General features: G+C 36.7%; 1 protein-coding gene across 1 annotated transcript in view; it reads left to right on the forward strand.

Annotated features, from left to right (window-relative positions):
* Positions 1-3,290: 3,290 nt before the first annotated feature.
* Positions 3,291-23,171, forward strand: part of LOC119627896 (ankyrin repeat domain-containing protein 30B-like) — a 53,658-nt gene continuing 33,777 nt past the window's right edge. The window contains 5 exon segments of the mRNA XM_073019521.1: positions 3,291-3,403; positions 4,564-4,594; positions 19,677-19,755; positions 20,078-20,136; positions 22,529-22,619. Coding sequence (XP_072875622.1) covers positions 3,291-3,403; positions 4,564-4,594; positions 19,677-19,755; positions 20,078-20,136; positions 22,529-22,619 — 373 coding nt within the window.

The raw sequence follows: 23,171 nt of genomic DNA on the forward strand, positions 1-23,171 counted from the left end.
TAGATGAGATGGGAGTAATGGGATAATAAATATATAAATTAACTTGTGTTTCTGTAGCAAGAAAGAATAAATAATGGTTATGTGTAGGAAGCCAGCAATGTTTTCTGCAGGGATTCATTGGAATTGTTTGAGCAGCGGCGTCCCAAGATTAGATTAAAGTATTAGGGCATACTGGTCATGGTACAAACCAGAGATTTGCAAACTTGTCCTGTAAAGGGCCAAACAGGAAATATGTTAGGTGATGTGGTCTCTATCACAGCTTTCCAACTCTGCCATTGTAGCAGGAAAGCAGTCATAGATAGTGTGTGAGGAAATAGGCATGATTGTACTCCAATAAAACTTTGTCTAAAAACCATTTGGTGAGCTGAATTTGGAATCCCATAACCATGGGTTATGGAATACAACAGTTTGCATTAGGTCCCTTAATTGAGCCTGCGGTACCGAGGCTCCACTAACTTTAAGCAGCTTTTTCAATACTTTTATATACTGTTTCTGCTGATAATTGTTGTCCCATGATGAAACCCTAGCCTGAACAATTCTCCCGGAACTTGAAAATCCCGAGTGGGCACCAATGACTTACTGACTCACTTACTGCGCAGTCCTTTTCACCTTCATTTTTGAGTGGTCCGTCGTGATCCTTTTGCAGCATTCATCTTGCGGGGCACCACCTGCGGGTTCCATCCTGTGGAACCTGACCTAGCAAGGGATGAGAGACCTACACTGAAATAGATATTTTGCCTGTCAGTGCGGCTCAGGGGCTCTGCTGCCTGAGTCTGCATTGTTGGCTCGATGAGGTGGCAGAGTTCGCATTATTTAGTACAGAGTAAATGACAAAGATCTCGAGTAAACACCACTAGAGTGTAATTTACATTGCTGACCCCCAGTACAGAGCAATCATGCACCCTCGGATGATCAAAGTTTGGTCTTAGGACCACGTGAGTAAACAAGTTATTTGGATAAACTCCGCCACATTCCCTAGATGTTTGCTATATTGCTATCAACTCAAAGTAAAGAGGATTAGGCGACTTTCAGCCAAATCATTTACTGAAGCTATGCAACCCCACCGGCCTTCCAAGAAGGTTCGTATCTATTTCCTATAACTATCTTTATAATTTTTCTAACCACTTTATCCGATCCCCTACAGGTAGGGTTTCTTTTTCCCTGTGAAAGCCATCAGTTAAGGGGCCATGTCTAACTAGGAAATATAAATATAAAATAAATAAGTTTGTATTTCCAGTGGGAATGGAAAAATAAAGCAAATGCAGAAAAGAGGTACAGTTAATATGATTTACTGATTATTGAGTTTAAAAAGCTAGGGGAGAGAAAAAATCTCAGGTCATTCATAAGTTTCCACATGGGGAATGCTCATGGGGAAGGAGTCAGAAATTGTCAGGTCAACAGAAAAGTGCAAACAATCATGGGGCAGACCAACAATTTTCTTTTTTTTTTTTTTTTTTTTTTTTTTTTTGAGACGGAGTCTTGCTCTGTCGCCCGGGCTGGAGTGCAGTGGCCGGATCTCAGCTCACTGCAAGCTCCGCCTCCCGGGTTTACGCCATTCTCCTGCCTCAGCCTCCCGAGTAGCGAGGACTACAGGCGCCCGCCACCTCGCCCGGCTAGTTTTTTGTGTTTTTAGTAGAGACAGGGTTTCACCGTGTTAGCCAGGATGGTCTCGATCTCCTGACCTCGTGATCCGCCCGTCTCGGCCTCCCAAAGTGCTGGGATTACAGGCTTGAGCCACCGCGCCCGGCCAATTTTCTTCACATATTGAGTTCAATGAAACATTTATGTGGGATATTTTCAGTAGGTAATTGGATTATTATAGGTATTTCTAGCTGGAGATAGAACTCTGGTTGGAGATGCAGGCTTAGAATAATTTTATTATAATTTTTAGACAAAGCCATAGATCTCAATGAGTATATCCATGATGCAGAAGATGTAGAATAAGAGGAAAGCCATTGACAAAACCCTGGAAATATCAACATTTCACAGAGTCAAAGGACTTCGTAAAGGAGACTGAACAGTGGCTAATGAAAAGTAGGAGAGGAGTGAGAGAAAATGATGTTGCAAATTTCTTTTAAATGTGAGAATTTCAAGCAGTGCGATTACTGAAAAGTCAATTGGAGTTAACTTACAAGTTCTGCAGTGATAATCTGTTCAAAAGAATTATTTTAGAGTTGTTAGGTACACTGTTGATGTGGTTAATATTTCTGGTGTCCAAGAAGAAATCTCCCAAGATCCTACCTAACGCTTTGCAACTGAAGCAGTCAACATACCCAGGGTCTGGAAAATTGTCTAGACTGGGGAGTATGCATGCCAGTATTTTTCCAGAATTGTCAAAACCTAAGGGTCTTGTATAAGGAAAAGTGCTGTCTTTTTTATGTGCTTCTTGTGGAGAGTGGAGATCTGTATTCTCTCTCTCTCTCCCTCTCTCTCTCACACACACAACACACACACACACACAGACATACACACGTACAGTAATTCACCCTTATCCATGGGGAGTATTTTCTAAGACACCCACTGGATGTCTGAAACTGTGGATAGTATGGAACCCTATACATCCATGTTTTTTTAAATATGTGCATATTTATGATAAAGTTTAATTCATAAATTAGGCACAGTGAGAGTTAACAATAAGTCATAATAAAACAATAACAACATATTGTATTCAAAGTTAGGTGAATGTGGTCTCTCAAAGTGTCTTGTATTGTACTCACCCTTCTTGTTCGTGTGATGATTGTGAGATGATATAATGCCTGTGTGATGAGATGAAGTCAGGTGAATGAGGTAGGGGCTGTCATGTGGTGTTAGGCTACTAATTATTTCTGGCTATCTGACTACACATCAGAAGGAGGATCATCTGCTTCACGTGACCCTGGATCATTGAGCGATGATAATGTTGATGGTTGGGATTTTGATGACTAATGGGCAGTTAGCTTATACAAAGGGATGATTCATGACCTGGGTGAGATGGAACAGCATGTCTTAATATTTCATCATACTCCTTAGAATGACACCTTATTTAGAACTTATGATTTATATATTTCTGGAATTCCCCATTTAATATTTTTGGACTATGGTTGACCATGAGTAACTGAAATTACAGAAATCAAAACCATGGATATTATATTTTGAAATATATGTTTGGTCTTCAACACTGTTTTGTGGCATACAACTCATAAAATGTTTAGAATCTCCTAAGTGATGTCTTTGTATGCTAATAATTGAGTGATGACTGGCAATCCCTGGGTAGCTTCAGGATAGGAGCTGGTCACAAAAAAGAACAAGGCATGATTAGAGTGTTGGGACTTTCAGCTCCACCCCTCAACCTCCTAGAGGTGAGACGAGTTGAAGGTTATATTGATTACCAGTGGCCACAGATTTTTTCATTCATGCCTATGTAGTAAAGCTGTTTAAGAACCCAGAAGGACTGGGATCAGAGACCTGCCAGAAAGCTGAATGTATGGAAGTGTTTGGAGGCAGATGTGCCCTGGGAGGGCATGGAAGCTCCATGTTCCTTCCCCTATAACTTGCCCTATGCATCTCTTCATGTGTCTCCTTTATAATACCCTTTATAATAAACTGGTAAGTATGTTTCCTTTAGGATTTGGGGCACTCTAGCATGTTATTCCAACCCAAAGACGAAGTTGTGAGGACCCCAACATGAAACCAGATGGTTAGATGTTTCAGAGATCCAGATTTGCAACCGGTGTGGGAGGGCAGTCTTGTGAGACTGAGCCCTCAGACTATGGGATCTGAGACTATTTCTAGATAGACAGTGTTGGAATTAAATAGGAGGCAACCAGCTGGTTTCTGCTACAGAATTGGTTGCTTATTTATTGGTGGAGAAAATCCTCCAACATTTGGTCACAGATGTCTTCTGTTTTAATGATGGTGGTGTGAGAACAGAGGGAAATCACGTTGTGTGTCTTTCTACACACAGAGCAGATAAAGAGAGACTACTGTGTACTCTGTTCTAACTGCTCCAAGTTCATTTATCAAAAAATTATACTTTCTAAGGTTGATACTGTCTTCTTATACTAATTCTGCTAATAATACAGTTTTCTGTCAGTCTTAAAGGGTTCTGTTTGGATTATGACTCTTTGTACACTGTAGTTCACTTGCAGATATCAAATTGTGATAAATTCTGTTTTTCCTTGCATTTGAGATCTATAAAAGAGGGGAAATAAACATTCTTAATGCATTAATTTCATAATAGTATACTTAATAATAATTTCACTATAGTCTCGATGTATGGTCCCAAATAAATGCTTTATAACAAATCATCTGAGTCTTTGTAACAAAGCATTGGAGTATTATGCTTTTTAAACCAAGACCTGAATTATGCATGAAAGTGTGCATGATTCTTTTAAACTAAGTTGAAGTCTCGCTATGTCTCCCAGGCTGCTTTCAGACTCCTGAGCTCCTCAGATGATCCTCCTGCCTCACCTTCAAAGTAGCTGGGATTATAGGCATGTGCCATGATGCCCTCTTATGTTTTTAATATTCTGTATCTTTTATTTATATTTGTTGATTTAATGTATTTACTTTTTTCTTTAATAGTGGATGTGAGTTCTGTAGAGTCTATATTCAGGTAAGACTTTGCTGTTTTTTAAAATATATATGTTAAGTCAGAAAATACAGAGAAAAGAGACCACTATCTGTCGAGTATTCTACTCTGGGCTAGACAACGTATTATGTGCTTAATATTTATCATCTCACATAGTCATCACACAGCTTTGGAAAACATCTGTGCTACTGTCACCTACTTTGTATTAATGAGGCAAATGTGGTTCAGAGAGGTTGATTAATTAGCCTATGATTTCATAGCTAAAAAGTAGCTGACCTTTAAGTTTGCCGTCAGCCTACCTTGCTCCCAAATCCCTTCTCTTCCCTCTCGGCATAGATTGATGGAGACCTATGTATCACTAGGATCAAGGAATAGGTCCAGATGGGATCAATTCACAAAGTCACATTTTGTTATACGTTAACTCATTTTAGAGATTTCCCTTAGAACACTGGTTAATCCAAGACTTTGTTCTAACATGTTTAACAGTTAGAGTGGTAACCAGTACCTTGATTTATCATCAAAGTTTTTAGAGCAGATCTGACTTAGCTGTGGTGACAAGACATAGGTTTTTGTTTCATAAGCAAGACCAGGTAAATCCTATAGATGAATTATTTTACTCTTATTGGAGAATATCTACATAGAGATATGTTAATCATATTTAGAGGCTATTTCTTATAGATTTCTCAGTTTACTGACTTCCCAGCTTAGCTTTTCTTCAAAGCAGTACCCTGCCTAGTTGCATGCACTGTTCTTTTTTTTTGCTAGAGTCTTTTTTTCTTCTTCCATGACTTTTCTATGATCTTTTCCTGATTACTTTCTTCTCTGCTTTCCTTGGTGTTCTTTTCTTCTGTTACTTTATTGCTTTCTACCAGCCCCATTTTTCTATAGGTAAAATTAAAAGTACATGGAATTTTAGGATTTTAAGGACTCTTGGAGACTAATCAAAATACTTTTATATTTAAACTTGTATTTAATATCCTGGAAAAATGGTTGTTCAGATGGAGAGTCTGAAACTCAAAGTGACCTATTTAAATATAGGAGGTAACAAGTAATATTTAAACTCATTTCAAAGCCCATTACTCTTGTTTTTATATCACCATGTAAGTGAGTGTTTGAATAATAGAAAGGAAGAGGAAATGGGTCTAATTAAACAAATTGAAAAGGATAAGAATGGAATTAGCTGGAGAACCCAGTGGAAGTAGGTAACAAGGGAATTAGCAGGGAAAGGCCAAGTCTGAAGAGAAATAATCCCAGGATTGGTAGGAGTAAGGGTTTTACCAAAGAGATCAGAATGTTGGATCTTATGACAAGTTTGATGAAGATAAATTAGAACAAACACAGTAGACATTGGGAGTTATCTAGAAAGGCATATTAAATATGGTGCAAAAGAAGTCCTGAATAGGTCACTGCTTTTTTGTTTGTTTAATTGGAAGAATGGACAAGCTTCAAGGTTTCTATGGAAAGATTTAAAAAAAAAAGTGAGCCACTGGGAAAAGTCTGTAAAATCAGATAGAAATGTGCTATTCTGTTCTTTCACCCCAAATCTCACGGGAGAGGCTTAGAGCCCCTTGAGTGCTAGGAGATTGAAGGTTGCTGAATTACATAGATCTGTGGCCCAAGGCAGGTGTCCCCTTCCCTTTGCCTCTTTTTCCAAGCCTCTGATGTTGTAACCATGTACATGTAAAGCAGGGGTAAGATTGGCTATCAAATAAGTCATGGAGCTTCAGTTGGGTTTCTGGTAACATGCTTATGGTGGAGGTGAATGGCTGACTGAGACTCCATTTAGTTGTTTTCCAGGAATAGGTAAATACAGAACTTCTTGGCTGGTTATTGAATTTATCTTTTCATGTATACACAGAAAGAAAGATCTGGAAGTGGGTGCCACTATATATAGTGAAAGTGTGTTTCACTTCCACATCTTCTGCAGGGCTTCATGGCAGTCTCCAACCTTTAAATATTCAGCTAATCAAAGCACAGATAGTAATCTTTAAATAGAATATTTAAAGGTTGGAGACTGCCATGAAGCCCTGCAGAAGAAAGATGTGGAAGTGAGATGCTTTCACTATATATAGTGGCTCCCACTTCCAGATCTTTCTCTCTGTGTATATATGGTACTTAGAGAAATCCAATTATCAGGACTCAGTTTTTCTAGCAGTCTCTCTCCTTGGGAATAAGTACAAAGATTTTTAAGGTTTTGCTAGTTGATGTAGCCCTGAACAGGGAAGGACAAGTATAAAATAAGTAGTTAGATTTTATTATTTTTAAAGTTTCAATTTTTGTTGAGAAAAATATTCCCAATAAGAAATATACATTTGTGATTTGACATTTGTAGGTTCAGCTTTTCAACATTTCAAATATTTCAGGGCACCCTCTGTAGTGTTTTAGGGTGAAGGGAAGCAACAGGGTCTTCTTAAGTGGTTTTTATGCTGAGAAACAATGTCATTTTCCTGTGACACAGATTAGTCTTTAAATCAGAGGTAGAGAGTGGATAAAGGACAAGGTAACTGTATCTTTCTTCCTCATTTTAGGTTATCAAGGTTGTTCCAATTTAGATATCAAAAGTTATGTCAACCATTAAATACATTTTCAGTTCATCACTGAGGACAGTTTGTGAGGATGAGTTATTCTCAGGGTATGCCAATTATATTGGCTGTCACTATTTTTTATGGAACTAAGAGTGAGTGTTCTTTGGATGTTATAGGTTCGGGAAGTAGAGTCAAAAATAGTGAACTAAAATATTTTTTAAAAACAGAGGGCATATTTTAATTATACCAAGAAACATGATTTAATATACTGAGGACTGATCTTTCCCCAGATTTTGTTTTTTTCTTCTCATTTTTTTGGAGTGAGCACCAAGATATGAACTAGCAGATTTCCTTTTTAAATATATGAATTTGCTCCTTTATGTTGTATCTTTTTTCTCTAAAGTCCTTTTGGCAAACCGACTACTGAAAATTCACAGCCTACAAAACTTGAGGAAGACTTTAGTCTTGCTACTAAGGTAAAATGGTCTTTTGTGAAGTTGATTTTCTCAGTTGGAATCTAGTTCTGTATAGTATTTACTTTTCATGTTTTGCAGTGCTGTAAGTATCATTATTTCATGTTGGCAATATAAAGTTGGTCAGATAAAAATATTTTATAGAAATATGAGTAGTTGATTTAAACAGTTTTTTTTTTCTTTTTTTACGTTAGTAAATAACAAATGTTTGGTAAATACTTTGAGGGTGTGAGGGCCATAAAAAGAAAGGGCTGGAGAATATATAGTGACAGGAGCACTATATATATTAGAAAAAACTTTTCCACAGTAGAGAATATATAAAATCTGGTAAATTTTTATTTGGATAAGTGTACTTACTGTGAGTTTTAAAATTGTCCTATTGTAACTTAAAAAAAACTCATGCTTAAATTTATCTTTAATGGATCAAGTTACTTATTATAGTAATCAAGGAATTTCTCTGATACTGTTCAGTTCCAAAACTGTGCCACATAACATATAGGATTTTTGCACTTACTATTTTGATATCACGTAGTTTTTAGGAGAGAGCTTTGTCTCAGTTTCTCTTCTTGGTTCTTTAAATACACCAAAATAATATTAGAAGTTGTGAAAATTTATTTGGGCATGGTGGTGCATGCCTGTAGTTCCAGCTACCAAGGAGGCTGCTGCAGGAGGATTTCTTGAGCCCAAGAGTTTGAAACCCGTGTGGGCAACATAGCGAGACCTTAACTCTAATTTAAAAAATAATAGTAGAGGCCGGGCGCGGTAGCTTATGCCTGTAATCCCAGCACTTAGGGAGGCCAAGGCGGGTGGATCACGAGGTCAGGAGATCGAGGCCATCCTGGCTAACACTGTGAAACCCCGTCTCTACTAAAAAATACAAAACAAAATTAGCTGGGCATGGTGGCGGCCGCCTGTAGTCCCAGCTACTCAGGAGGCTGAGGCAGGAGAATGCCATGAACCTGGGAGGTGGAGCTTGCAGTGAGCCAAGATTGCACCACTGCACTCCAGCCTGGGCGACAGAGTGAGACTCCATCTCAATAAATAAATAAATAAATAAATAAATAAATAAATATTAGTAGAAATTTAGAAATGTAAATTCTCTTTCTCAGAATCTGTATTACTAGGGATGCCAGTGTGTTTTCTAAGTTATTTAATTAAAAGTATACTTTAAACTCTTCATCTAAATGAAGAACACAGGTTTTACCCTAAGTAAACAACCAGTTCTGGAAGCAGAGACTCTTAATAAGCATATGGTAAGATTTTAATTTCAGAATTTTTAAATTGCAGTTTTTAAACATATTGTTCAAAGATCTTTGATCACATTTGAAAATTTTAAATTTCAGAAGATTTTATATTTAGTTATTCAAATAATCTTTTTGAAGTTCTTTAGTTATTTAAATAATCTTTTTGAAGCTCTTCCATCACTATGAGATACCGCAAGTTAGAAAACATACTTGCGTGCATCCTTGTGTACCCAGAATACAGTCTTGCCTATAAAAAGCATTTTCAGAGGTTTGCAATGTGAATAATAAGCAGACAATTGATTATTTTATGTAATAGAATGTTACGAGTGAGATAATATGCATAATGTATCTTATAATTAAATCTAATGAATTTCTAAATGTGGCTTAAATTTATATTTTCTTTTAATATTTAGAATGCATAAATTCACATGCATTATCTTAAGGAAATATGTCTTAAATAAGAAGACAGTAAATCAGAGATATGTAGTAACTAGGAAAGAAGGTTACACGATATTTTCTAGTATCCTCCATGTAGAATTTAGATTAAAAATATTGTAATATATTTTAGTCTCAACTCATGTTGTTTTTTTGTTTTTGAGACGGAGTCTCACTCTGTCACCCAGGCTGGAGTGCAGTGGCATGATCTTGGTTGACTGTAGCCTCTGCCTTCTTGGTTCAACCAATTCTCCTGCCTCAACCTCCTACATAAGCTGGGACTACAGGTGTGTGCCACCATGCCCAGCTAATTTTGTATTTTTAGTAGAGGCAGGGTTTCACCATGTTGGCCAGGATGGTCTCGATCCCTTGACCTCATGATCTGCCCTCCTCGGCCCCCTAAAGTGCTGGGATTACAGGCATGAGCCACAAAGCCCAGCCAAAACTCATGTTCTATTAAACATATATTTTCAAGGAATACATTACTCTGAAATTCTTATTACCAATAATTTCTTCAGGTGAAAAGTTTATGAAACATTCCTTTTTAAATTTTTTCTCTCTCTGTAGTAAGACTGTTCTCGCTTTTAGGTATTGATTGAAGACCATGTTTAACTAATTGAGTGTCTTATTATATAATAATAAAATTAAAATCTTGATTACCCAGATATTAACAAAATAACTAATTATAGTGTAAATACTGATCAGCATTATGGAAATATATTATTAACAAGTCTCTATTTTATGTATTTTGTCACATGTCTTAGGGTAGTTGTTTCTCCTTTTCTTTCACGACTGAAGCTCATACTTGATTGACTGATCATGTCTCTTGTTTGTTTCTCCCTCCTCCGTCACCTTTTTAAAAATGATTTACCCCAGACTTTTTTCTCACAGAACACGTTTTTTCAGTATCTGCTTTTGAGGGCATCTCTGTCTCAATTGTTATTTATTTACAAGTTTCTATTTAGTTGCTACATATGATTTTCATTAATCAATCATTGCCCCCCCATGACTTATTCTGTTTTTCTCTGTTTCTTGGAAGAAGCAGAATTTATACAGTTATTTATACTTAGCTTTTTGCCACACAGAATAGAAACAACCTATACCATTTTAAGGCAAACCCAGTTAAACAAGGTACTATTAAAAACTAAAGTCTCACATTTTTCCACACAAGAGGTAACTAATACAACTGTAAATTGTGAAGAGATATTTCAAAATATAACATGTAATTTTTAAATTTTAATTATTTCTGTAATACTATAAACTATGTAAGGGTAAATTTTTGTCCTAGGTTATTTTGGTTAAAACAATTATCTAATGGATATCACCATAATTATATAATAATAAATTAGATGAAGGGGATGATAGGAAATAAGTCATTGAAGAAGGGTAAGATAAACATAGAGACTACATGAGAGAGTCAAGATGAGACAGATTTTTATAAATACACAGCAAAAATATTGGTTTCAATGAGAGCAGGAACTCTCTATAATAAAAGATATGATATAAATTATTTAAAATAAAAATTAAGAAAACATAGCCAGCTAATAAATTATAACTCAGGTGTTTTTGAGTGACTTATAGCTGATTTTAATAAAAAACTGGAAGAAAACATAAGGACAAATATAGGTAAGAGCAATTTGTTGTACTCTTTAAAATACCTAGTAGAGAATAATTTGAATGATTCTAACATAAAGGAAAGATACATACTTAAGGTGATTAATATCTCAATTATTCTGATTTGATTATGTGAATGTATTAAGTGATAATATGTACCCCTAAAACGTGTACATTTATAGTGTGTCAACAAAAAATTTATAAAGAAGGAATGAAAATTTAATTCTCACATCATTTAGTAACTTTATGTTTTATATTTAATGTAGTCATACTTATATTAATATAGAATACAAAGTAAAATCTGTTTTAGGCCTTGTCAGCTTTATTGTGAATTACTAATTTTGATTCTTTGGTTTCTGATTTCAGATTTCTAACTTAATATTTGACATATCCTTAAGTTATTTAACTAATTTATCTCACTCTTTGATATAACCTTGGCAGCTGTTTAGAATATTTTTCATAATAGAGTATAAATAAATAAGTATTTTATTTAAACTTGTTATTAAAATTAAATTTTCTGATCATATGAACAAGATTTTTCTTCTGTGTCTCTTAAAAGAGAAAAATCTCTTTTAAGCTTCAGTACTCTGAAATAAATAAATGGAGAAATTAGTAATCTCTAGAAATATTCTGAGATTTTTGCTCATAATATCTGTATGTGATGGTACTATATACACACATCAAATGAATGTAATCAACATTGGTGAATTTTTTAAAGTACCTATTATTATAGAATATGCAAGGGAAGATTGATAACAGAGTAAACAAACTTATCATTGGAAGAATACTTTTTACTTTTATTTTAATTTATTCTTTTTTTTATTTTTTATTATTATTATACTTCAAGTTCTAGGGTACATGTGCATAACGTGCAGGTTTGTTACATATGTATACTTGTGCCATGTTGGTGTGCTGCACCCATCAACTTGTCAGCACCCATCAACTCGTCATTTATATCAGGTATAACTCCCAATGCAATCCCTCCCCTGCCCCCTCCCCGTGATAGGCCCCAGTGTGTGATGTTCCCTTTCCTGAGTCCAAGTTATCTCGTTGTTCAGTTCCCACCTATGAGTGAGAACATACGGTGTTTGGTTTTCTGTTCTTGTGATAGTTTGCTGAGAATGATGGTTTCCAGCTGCACCCATGTCCCTACAAAGGACACAAACTCATCCTGTTTTATGGCTGCATAGTATTCCATGGTGTGTATGTGCCACATTTTCTTAATCCAGTCTGTCACTGATGGACATTTGGGTTGATTCCAAGTCTTTGCTGTTGTGAATAGTGCCGCAATAAACTTACGTGTGCATGTGTCTTTATAGCAGCATGATTTATAATCCTTTGGGTATATACCCAGTAATGGGATGGCTGGGTCATATGGTACTTCTAGTTCTAGATCATTGAGGAATCGCCATACTGTTTTCCATAATGGTTGAACTAGTTTACAATCCCACCAATAGTGTAAAAGTGTTCCTATTTCTCCACATCCTCTCCAGCACCTGCTGTTTCCTGACTTTTTAATGATTGCCATTCTAACTGGTGTAAGATGGTATCTCACTGTGGTTTTGATTTGCATTTCTCTGATGGCCAGTGATGATGAGCATTTTTTCATGTGTCTGTTGGCTGTATGAATGTCTTCTTTTGAGAAATGTCTGTTCATATCCTCTGCCCACTTTTTGATGGGGTTGTTTATTTTTTTCTTGTAAATTTGTTTGAGTTCTTTGTAGGTTCTGGATATTAGCCCTTTGTCAGGTGAGTAGATTGCAAAAATTTTCTCCCATTCTGTAGGATGCCTGTTCACTCTGATGGTAGTTTCTTTTGCTGTGCAGAAGCTCTTTAGTTTAATGAGATCCTATTTGTCAATTTTGGCTTTTGTTGCCATTGCTTTTGGTGTTTTAGACATGAAGTCCTTGCCCATGCCTATGTCCTGAAGGTATTACCTAGGTTTTCTTCTCCGGTTTTTATGGTATTAGGTCTAACATTTAAGTCTCTAATCCATCTTGAATTAATTTTCGTATAAGGAGTAAGGAAAGGATCCAGTTTCAGCTTTCTACTTATGGCTAGCCAATTTTCCCAGCACCATTTATTAAGTAGGGAATCCTTTCCCCATTTCTTGTTTTTCCCAGGTTTATCAAAGATCAGATGGCTGTAGATGTGTGGTATTATTTCTGAGGACTCTGTTCTGTTCCATTGGTCTATATCTCTGTTTTGGTACCAGTACCATGCTGTTTTGGTTACTGTAGCCTTGTAGTATAGTTTGAAGTCAGGTAGCGTGATACCTCCAGCTTTGTTCTTTTGACTTCGGATTGTCTTGGCAATAAGGGCTCTTTTTTGGTTCCATATGAAGTTTAAAGTGGTTTTTTCCAATTCTGTGAAGAAACTCATTGGTAACTTGATGGGGATGGCATTGAATCTATAAATTACCTTGGGCAGTATGGCCATTTTCACGATATTGATTCTTCCTATCCATGAGCATGGTATGTTCTTCCATTTGTTTGTGTCCTCTTTGATTTCACTGAGCAGTGGTTTGTAGTTCTCCTTGAAGAGGTCCTTTACATCCCTTGTAAGTGGGATTCCTAGGTATTTTATTCTCTTTGAAGCAATTGTGAATGGAAGCTCATTCATGATTTGGCTGTCTGTTACTGGTATATAAGAATGCTTGTGATTTTTGCACATTAATTTTGTATCCTGAGACTTTGCTGAAGTTGCTTATCAGTTTAAGGAGATTTTGGGCTGAGACAATGGGGTTTTCTAAATATACAATCATGTCATCTGCAAACAGGGACAATTTGACTTCTTCTTTTCCTAACTGAATACCCTTGATTTCTTTCTCTTGCCTGATTGCCCTAGCCAGAACTTCCAACACTATGTTGAATAGGAGTGGTGAGAGAAGGTATCCCTGTCTTGTGCCAGTTTTCAAAGGGAATTTTTCCAGTTTTTGCCCATTTAGTATGATATTGGCTGTGGGTTTGTCATAAATAGCTCTTATTATTTTGACATACGTTCCATCAATTTCAAACTTATTGAGCGTTTTTAGCATGAAGGGCTGTTGAATTTTGTCAAAGGCCTTTTCTGCATCTATTGAGACAATCATGTGGTTTTTGTCTTTGGTTCTGTTTACATGCTGGATTACGTTTATTGATTTGCGTATGTTGAAACAGCCTTGCATCGCAGGGATGAAGCCCACTTGATCATGGTGGATAAGCTTTTTGATGTACAGCTGCATCTGGTTTGCCAGTATTTTATTGAGGATTTTTACATTGATGTTCATCAGGGATATTGGTCTAAAATTCTCTTTTTTTTGTTGTCTCTCTGCCAGGCTTTGGAATCAGGATGATGTTGGCCTCATAAAATGAGTTAGGGTGGATTCCCTCTTTTTCTATTGATTGGAATAGTTTCAGAAGGAATGATACCAGCTCCTCCTTGTACCTCTGATAGAATTCAGCTGTGAATCCATCTGGTCCTGGACTTTTTTTGGTTGGTAGACTTAATTATTGACTCAATTTTAGAGCCTGATATTGGTCTATTCAGGGATTCAGCTTCTTCCTGATTTAGTCTTGGGAGAGTGTAAGTGTCCAGGAAATTATCCATTTCTTCTAGATTTTCCAGTTTATTTGCATAGAGGTGTTTATAGTATTCTCTGATGGTAGTTTGTATTTCTGTGGGGTCAGTGGTGATATCCCCTTTATCATATTTTGCTGCATCTATTTGATTCTGCTCTCTTTTCTTCTTTATTAGTCTTGCTAGTGGTCTATCAATTTTGTTGATCTTTTCAAAAAACCAACTCCTGGATTCATTGTTTTTTGGAGGGTTTTTTGTGTCTCTATCTCCTTCAGTTCTACTCTAATCTTTGTTATTTCTTGCCTCCTGCTAGCTTTTGAATGTGTTTGCTCTTGCCTCTCTAGTTCTTTTAATTGTGATGTTAGAGTGTCAATTTTAGATCTTTCCAGCTTTCTCTTGTGGGCATTTAGTGCTATAAATTTCCCTCTACACACTGCTTTAAATGTGTCCCAGAGATTCTGGTATGTTGTATCTTTGTTCTCATTGGTTTCAAAGAACATCTTTATTTCTGCCTTCATTTCGTTATGTACCCAGTAGTCTTCAGGAGCAGGTTATTCAGTTTCCATGTAGTTGAGTGGTTTTGATTGAGTTTCTTAGTCCTGAGTTGTGGTTTGATTGCACTGTGGTCTGAGAGACAGTTTGTTATAATTTCTATTCTTGTACATTTACTGAGGAGTGCTTTACTTCCAATTATGTGGTCTATTTTGGAATAAATGTGATGTGGTGCTGAGAAGAATATATATTCTGTTGATTTGGGGTGGAGAGTTCTGTAGATGTGTATTAGGTCTGCTTGCTGCAGAGATGAGTTCAATTCCTGGATATCCTTGTTAACTTTCTGTGTCATTGATCTGTCTAATGTTGAGAGTGGGGTGTTGAAGTCTCCCATTATTATTGTATGGGAGTCTAAGTCTCTTGGTAAGTCTCTAAGGACTTGCTTTATGAATCTGGGTTCTCCTGTATTGGGTGCATATATATTTAGGAGAGTTAGCTCTTCCTGTTGAATTGATCCCTTTACCATTATGTAATGGCCTTCTTTGTCTCTTTTGATCTTTGATGGTTTAAAGTCTGTTTTATCAGAGACTAGTATTGCAACCCCTGCTTTTTTTTTGTTCTCCATTTGCTTGGTAGATCTTCCTCCATCCCTTTATTTTGAGCCTATGTATGTCTCTGCATGTGAGATGGGTCTCCTGAATACAGCAAACTGATGGGTCTTGCCTCTTTATCCAGTTTGCCAGTCTGCGTCTTTTAATTGGAGTATTTAGTCCATTTACGTTTAAGTTTAATTTTGTTATGTGTGAACTTGATCCTGCCATTATGATATTAACTGGTTATTTTGCTCGTTAGTTGATGCAGTTTCTTCCTAGCCTCGATGGTCTTTACATTTTGGCATGTTTTTGCAATGGCTGGTACCGGTTGTTCCTTTCCATGTTTAGTGCTTCCTTCAGGGTCTCTTGTAAGGCAGGCCTGGTGGTGACAAAATCTCTAAGCATTTGCTTATCTGTAAAGGATTTTATTTCTCCTTCACTTATGAAACTTAGTTTGGCTGGATATGCAATGTGGGTTTAAAATTCTTTTCTTAAGAATGTTGAATATTGGCCCCCACTCTCTTCTGGCTTGTAGAGTTTCTGCCGAGAGATCTGCTGTAAGTCTTATGAGCTTCCCTTTGTGGGTAACCCGACCTTTCTCTCTGGCTGCCCTTAAGATTTTTTCCTTCATTTCAACTTTGGTGAATCTGGCAATTATGTGTCTTGGAGTTGCTCTTCTCGAGGAGTATCTTTGTGGCGTTCTCTGTATTTCCTGAATTTGAATGTTCGCCTGCCCTACTAGGTTGGGGAAGTTCTCTGGGATGATATTCTGAAGAGTGTTTTCCAACTTGGTTCCATTTTCCCCCTCACTTTCAGGAACCCCAATCAGACGTAGATTTGGTCTTTTTACATAATCCCATACTTCTTGCAGGCTTTGTTCATTTCTTTTTCTTCTTTTTTCTTTAGATTTCTCTTCTCGCTTCATTTCATTCATTTGATCCTCCATTGCTGATACTCTTTCTTCCAGTTGATCGAGTTGGTTACTGAAGCTTGTGCATTTGTCACATATTTCTCGTGTCATGGTTTTCATCTCTGTCAGTTCGTTTATGGCCTTCTCTGCATTAATTATTCTAGTTATCAATTCTTCCACTCCTTTTTCAAGATTTTTAGTTTCTTTGCACTGGGTACGTAATTCCTCCTTTAGCTCTGAGAAGTTTGATGGACTGGAGACTTCTTCTCTCATCTCATCAAAGTCATTCTCCATCCAGCTTTGATCCATTGCTGGTGATGAGCTGCGTTCCTTTGCAGGGGGAGATGTGCTCTTATTTTTTGAATTTCCAGCTTTTCTGCCCTGCTTTTTCCCCATCTTTGTGGTTTCATCTGCCTCTGGTCTTTGATGATGGTGACGTACTGATGGGGTTTTGGTGTGGGTGTCCTTCCTGTTTCTTAGTTTTTCTTCTAACAATCAGGACTCTCAGGTGTAGGTCTGTTGGAGATTGCTTGAGGTCCACTGCACACCCGGTTTGCCTGGGTATCAGCAGCAGAGGCTGCAGAAGATAGAATATTGCTGAACAGCGAGTGTACCTGTCTGATTCTTGCTTTGGAAGCTTCCTCTCAGGGGTGTACTCCACCCTGTGAGGTGTGGGGTGTTGGTCTGCCCCTAGTGCGCATGTCTCCCAGTTAGACTACTCAGGGGTCAGGGACCCACTTGAGCAGGCAGTCTGTCCATTCTCAGATCTCAGCCTCCACGTTGGGAGATCCACTGCTCTCTTTAAAGCTGTCAGACAGAGTCGTTTGCGTCTGCAGAGGTTTCTACTGCTTTTGTTGTTGTTGTTGTTGTTTAGCTGTGTCCTGTCCCCAGAGGTGGAGTCTACAGAGACAGGCAGGCTTCTTTGAGCTGCTGTGAGCTCCACCCAGTTCGAGCTTCACAGCGGCTTTGTTTACCTACTTAAGCCTCAGCAATGGCGGACGCCCCTCCCCCAGCCTGACTGCTGCCTTGCAGTTAGATTGCAGACTGCTGTGCTAGCAATGAGGGAGGCTCCGTGGGCGTGGGACCTCTCGACCAGGAGTGGGATATAGTCTCCTGGTGTGCTCGTTTTCTAAGACCCTTGGTAAAGCGCAGTATTGGGGTGGGAGTTACCCAATTTTCCAGGTGTTGTGTGTCTCAATTCCCCTGGCTAGGAAAATGGATTCCCTTCCCCCTTGCGCTTCCCAAGTGAAGCGATGCCTTGCCCTGCTTCAGCTCTTGCTGGTCGGGCTGCAGCAGCTGACCAGCACTGATTGTCTGGCAGTCCCTAGTAAGATGAACCCAGTACCTCAGTTGAAAATGCAGAAATCGCCTGTCTTCTGTGTCGCTGGCACTGGGAGCTAGAGACTGGAGCTCTTCCAATTCAGCCATCTTGCTCTGCCCCCCCACTTTTTACTTTTAAATATATCTCTTACAGTGGAGATATTTTATATTATTTCCAGGAAGCCTTATTAACTTTAGTCTTCATAATTATTAAACCTTGCACATATATTTGTTTGTTTCTAAAACTCAGGAATCCTGTTGACTTGAAGTTTTTAGTTTCTTTCTTCACCTGTGAATACTGAATCCTGCTTGACAATCATAGATATATATAAAAACTATTAAATCTTCAACTCGAATAATTATTGCTTAATTTTCTTTATGTGAGATCTTTTCTCCAATTTTAAACTGTCATCCTATATGGTGTAAATAGGCAATTCGAGTTAGTATTATATTGTTTACAGGAACATAAGAAAAGCATGTGAATTTTAAAGTGGGGTTTCACATTTCTATCTCACTTTATAGTAGTACTTAAAAATGCCTCATAATTCTATAGGTAAGCATTTCTCTTGCACAATTAAAAATTTCAAGGTTTTTATAAAAGTGGTTTCACAGAATCTTGTTGTTGTAGATTTAAATGTTTTCATTCAATTCAAAGATGCCTATTGCAATAATATTTCAGAAATATTTACCTATATCAATAAAATTATATTCTTGGAACAAATTTGGAAATATATAACTTAGAAACTTAATCCCACGTTTTTCTCTCTCCTTTAATTTCATTTTCAAAATTTCAACAGTCTGCATAGATTTGTGTTGCTTAATTCTACCCATTTAGTCTATCTTATAAATATTTATTTTCTTATCACTATGTAATTTTCCTCATGTAGGTCATCTACTCAAACTCCAAATGTATTTATCCAGATCTTTCTTCCAAGCCCCTTAGATGCCTCAAATCTTAGAGGTCTCAAACTGAAAGCATCTTTTTTTTTTAATTCTTTTCCTGCCTCTTTTCTGACTCTTTGTAATCTACTCAGTCATCTGGTTTCCCCATCCTAGTAAATAACATCTAGGAAGTAGCCATGAACTGCTCAAACACTTCAACCTGCATTTCAACTGTCCCCCACATCCTGCACTTCAAGCCTCCTCCAGGTCACCAATCCAGTCACACACCAAAATTTGTATTATCTACCTTCTTATAATTTTCCATATCTTATTACCATAATTAACCATCTACCTATAATTTTGAAGTACTCCTTTCTAGTTTTGCCCCATCTCCCCATGTTCATCTATCTTTACATCACTGGAAGGGTCACCTTTCTAAAATATATTTGTAATGATGTAACTCATCTGCATATTGAGCAGATACCCATTACCTGAAGGGTTAAGTTCACATTCTAGCGTGACACATATCTTACATGGTTTGGTCCCATTTTTTGTCTCTTCAACTCATTTGCTCTGACTGTGTTCCAGTTTTACCACATCACTTTGGCATCCCTCAGTTGCCACGTTGTTTCATGCCTTATTATTTTGCACATGCTGTTGTACCTAGAGTCTTTGTATCCTGACTCTGCACTTTGCCTGTCCTTCCAAATACGGCCCTATTATGGCGGCATTTTCTCTGCTTTTCAGGTAAAACTCATTGTTCTCTCCTTTGTACTCTTATGCATTTTATTGACTTACATTGTAGAACTGGTGAATTATACTTTTCTGTTCTTTTTTTGTTTTCACATATCTCTACCATTTCTTGAATATAGGCCAGAACCTGTCTTCCATGTATATTTTCTGCTTCTCCCAGGATAGTGCCTATGATTTGATAGATACAGTGTATGTTTTTTCTTGTTGTTCTCTTTTGTCTTACTGATAAATTGTGTGAGTGAATAAACACATTTTTTTCCTGAAGTTTTTTGTTGTTGTTGTTGCTTTTGTTTATTGTTTGTAATAGGAGGAAGCAACAAAGACAGTAACTGGACAACACGAAAATGATATTGGCATTATTGAACAAGCTCCACAAGATCAAACAAGTAATGACAATTTTATTTTTATACCAAAATAATAGAAGTGGTACATTAGTGAATATCTCTGAAAATCTTTCTATGCTTAAGTGCTATTATTTACAAAACAATTTTATAGACCGAAATACAATGGCTATTTAAAAAAATATTTTCTGATATCTTTCTTCATGCTGTCAATTCTTTTTATTGAACCTGCTTCAATTCTGAAATTCTATTTTTGCTGTTAGTTTTGTTTTTGAAATACTCATAAATGGCAATAGATTTGTATATGATATTACAATTTACAGTAATAAATGTTCTCATATATGTGTCTGTGAATAACATTTTCTAGATAAGATACCCACATCAGAATCAAGACAAAAAGAAGATACAGAATCTTCAGATTCTGAGGTATATGTATTGTTGTTGTTGTCGCAATTTTAAAACTTAAGTAATGAGTAATCTTAAAACATAAAAAGAACATCACACACCAGGGCCTATCATGGGGAGGGGGAAGGGGAGAGGGATTGCACTGGGAGTTATACCTGATGTAAATGACGAGTTGGTGGGTGTTGACGAGTTGATGGGTGCAGCACACCAACATGGCACAAGTATACATATGTAACAAACCTGCACGTTATGCACATGTACCCTAGAACTCAAAGTATAATAATAAAAAACAAAAACAAAAAAGAAAACATAAAAAGATGATTTGACTTTATACTCTCACCTCTGCATGTGTCCGTAAGGTGGGTGATCATGAGGTCAGGAGATTGAGACCATCCTGGCTAACATGGTGAAACTGTCTCTACTAAAAACATAAAAAAATTAGCCGGGTTTGGTGGTGCGTGCCTGTAGTCTCGGCTACTCGGGAGGCTGAGGCAGGAGAATGGTGTGAACTCAGGAGGTGGAGCTTGAAGTGAGCCAAGATCGCGCCACTGCACTCCAGCCAGGGTGACAGAGTGAGAATCCATCTCAAAGAAAAGCAAAAAAAAAAAAAAAAAAAAGAGAAAAAGCATTTATTTTCTGACATTTATCAGAATATACTTTATAATCATGTGCCAAGTAGATAATAGCTGCATAGTGCAATTCTGCTAATTTGCAGGATTAATTTTGAAGCCAATGTAGAATAGTGCAAAAGAAAATAAGACTTAGAAGGCACTAGGAATCTATTTGAGTTCTGAAGTTGAGTTTGTCTAAAAACTAAATAATTTCTCTGTTCATTTATGGGCAAATACATAATTCTGTGTATATCTAGATGTACAAAGGCTCTAATTGGATTCAGAGAGAAAGAGTTTAAAGTGTAGTCTTAGTCTTGCTCAACTTGGAACTTAAAACGATAATGCCTGGGACTTGAAAGACTCCATCTCAAAAACAAAACAAAACAAAACAAAAAAAAAAACAAAAACAACAACAAAAAAACACTTATAAGTCATTATAAATTTTTCTTAAAAACAAAACAGAGAATGTTTGGTTAGAGAAAATTGAAGAACTTTATAATTAGCACGGGTATGGGAGTGGCAGTGGAATTCTATGGTCAGAGTAGATCTGTCTGAGACTGCCATTTAATCTCCATCTCAAAGATGAAGAGTATGCCATATGAAAGTTTAGGAGCAAACCATTCCGAACAGAGAGAACAGTGGAACATATTTGTTCATCATTTTGTTCTTAACAACCTAGAACGACTAGGAAGTAGAAAGTGGGGTAACCACCATCATCATCATCCTCATTATTCTAAGGTGAAGAAAAATCTGCAAATACGTGTCTGGCACATGTTAGATGTTTCATGAATACATGCTTTTATTTTTCTCTTTTTATGAAGGCTTGCTCTACTTTTTTGAAGTTATGTCTTAAGAATGAATTGCACACTTTATCTAATGATTGTTTGCTTTCATTTAAAAATAACAAAAATATGTTTTCCTTATGAATCTTTTATTCACACAGTTCTTTATCAGCAAAAAACTTGTAAAATTTATTCGTATTATCTTAAGTCTTTGTTTTCCTAAGTGAAACAGCTTTTACAGAATTCTATTCCTACTCTGCATGACATACTCTGAAAATTCTCTTCATGCCGTGCATAATTTTTAACAAAAAATCTGTAATTATGCATATGTCAAATGTTTAATTGTGTTGTATTTTGTTTGAAATGCCCTGTTATTTTTTGCAAGGACTACAGTGTAAAGCAGATACTTTGAATTTAATTCCTTTTGAAATATGCACACGATTGAATTTTTTGGGGAATATGATTTATTTTCTTTGCTCAGTAACCCAGTCAGTAGTCACATGAAGATAAAAGATAAGCATGATTTACAGAGCGTATTTGAGGTTTTCTCTTGAATGTTTTGGTTTTCAATATGTGAACAGCCTTAAATCTAATTACCTTTAGAGTAAAAAATTTTGTTTTAAAAAAGATTTTAAATGAAAAATATGATGCTTATTATTATTTTTAAATTGAAATTATTTATTGAGGCAGGCTATGGTGTCTCACACCTGTAATCCCAGTATTTTGGTAGGGCAAGGTGGGTGGATCACTTAAAGTCAGGTGTTTGAGACCAGCCTAGCCAACATGGTGAAATCCTGTCTCTATTAAAAATACAAAAATTTAGCCAGGTGTGGTGGCTAATGCCTGTCATCCCAGCTATTCGTGACGGTGAGGCAGAAGAATCACTTGGTCTTGGGAGCCGGAAGTTGCAGTGAGCCTAGATCATACCACTGGGCAACCCTGTGAGGCTTTGTCTCAGAAAAAAACAAAACAAAAAAATAGTAAAAAAAAGAAATTATTTATTAATATTATCTTTAACAGATTATCTCTGTGAGTGATACACAGAATTATGTGTGTTTAACTGAGGCTACATATCAAAAAGAAATAAAGATAATAAATGGCAAAATAGAAGGTAAGAACCATTTTTTATTTAAAACATCATTTGACCAATTATTTGTCTAAAAGCGTGAGGACTGATATACTCTGACAGCCAAAGAAAATTATTTTTTAAATGCATAGCATGGAAGGACAAAAGGAGTGAAAGTTACATGTCTTCTCAGGTGTTGGCAACAGATTATATTGAGAGTGCCAAAAAAAGAGCTGAATTATTAGTTTAAATTCAATATACCTGAAGAAAGGAGTAAAAGAGGGAATGAAGACCAAGGAAAACAGGGAGTACATGAGGGAACAAGAAGCAGGTTTATATAATGGAGAATGGTAAAATAAAATAATTCTTTACAGAAAGATAGAGCATGATTAGAAAGCTGGGAAGAATAAAAAGTGACCTTCCATTACCAAAAGTTGCCAGGGAATTACAGCAAACATGTTGTCACTCCTGTCTTTCTCACTGGTGGGAAGGCATTAGGGATGGAAGCAACTGACCATAGAGAGTTGTGTTTTATCTGCAATAGGTGAATATAAGCATATTGGCACAGCCATGCGTGTATATAATTTGTCATATACA

This window comes from Chlorocebus sabaeus, chromosome 9, assembly GCF_047675955.1.
Source record: "Chlorocebus sabaeus isolate Y175 chromosome 9, mChlSab1.0.hap1, whole genome shotgun sequence".
In the NCBI taxonomy this organism is placed as follows: domain Eukaryota; kingdom Metazoa; phylum Chordata; class Mammalia; order Primates; family Cercopithecidae; genus Chlorocebus; species Chlorocebus sabaeus.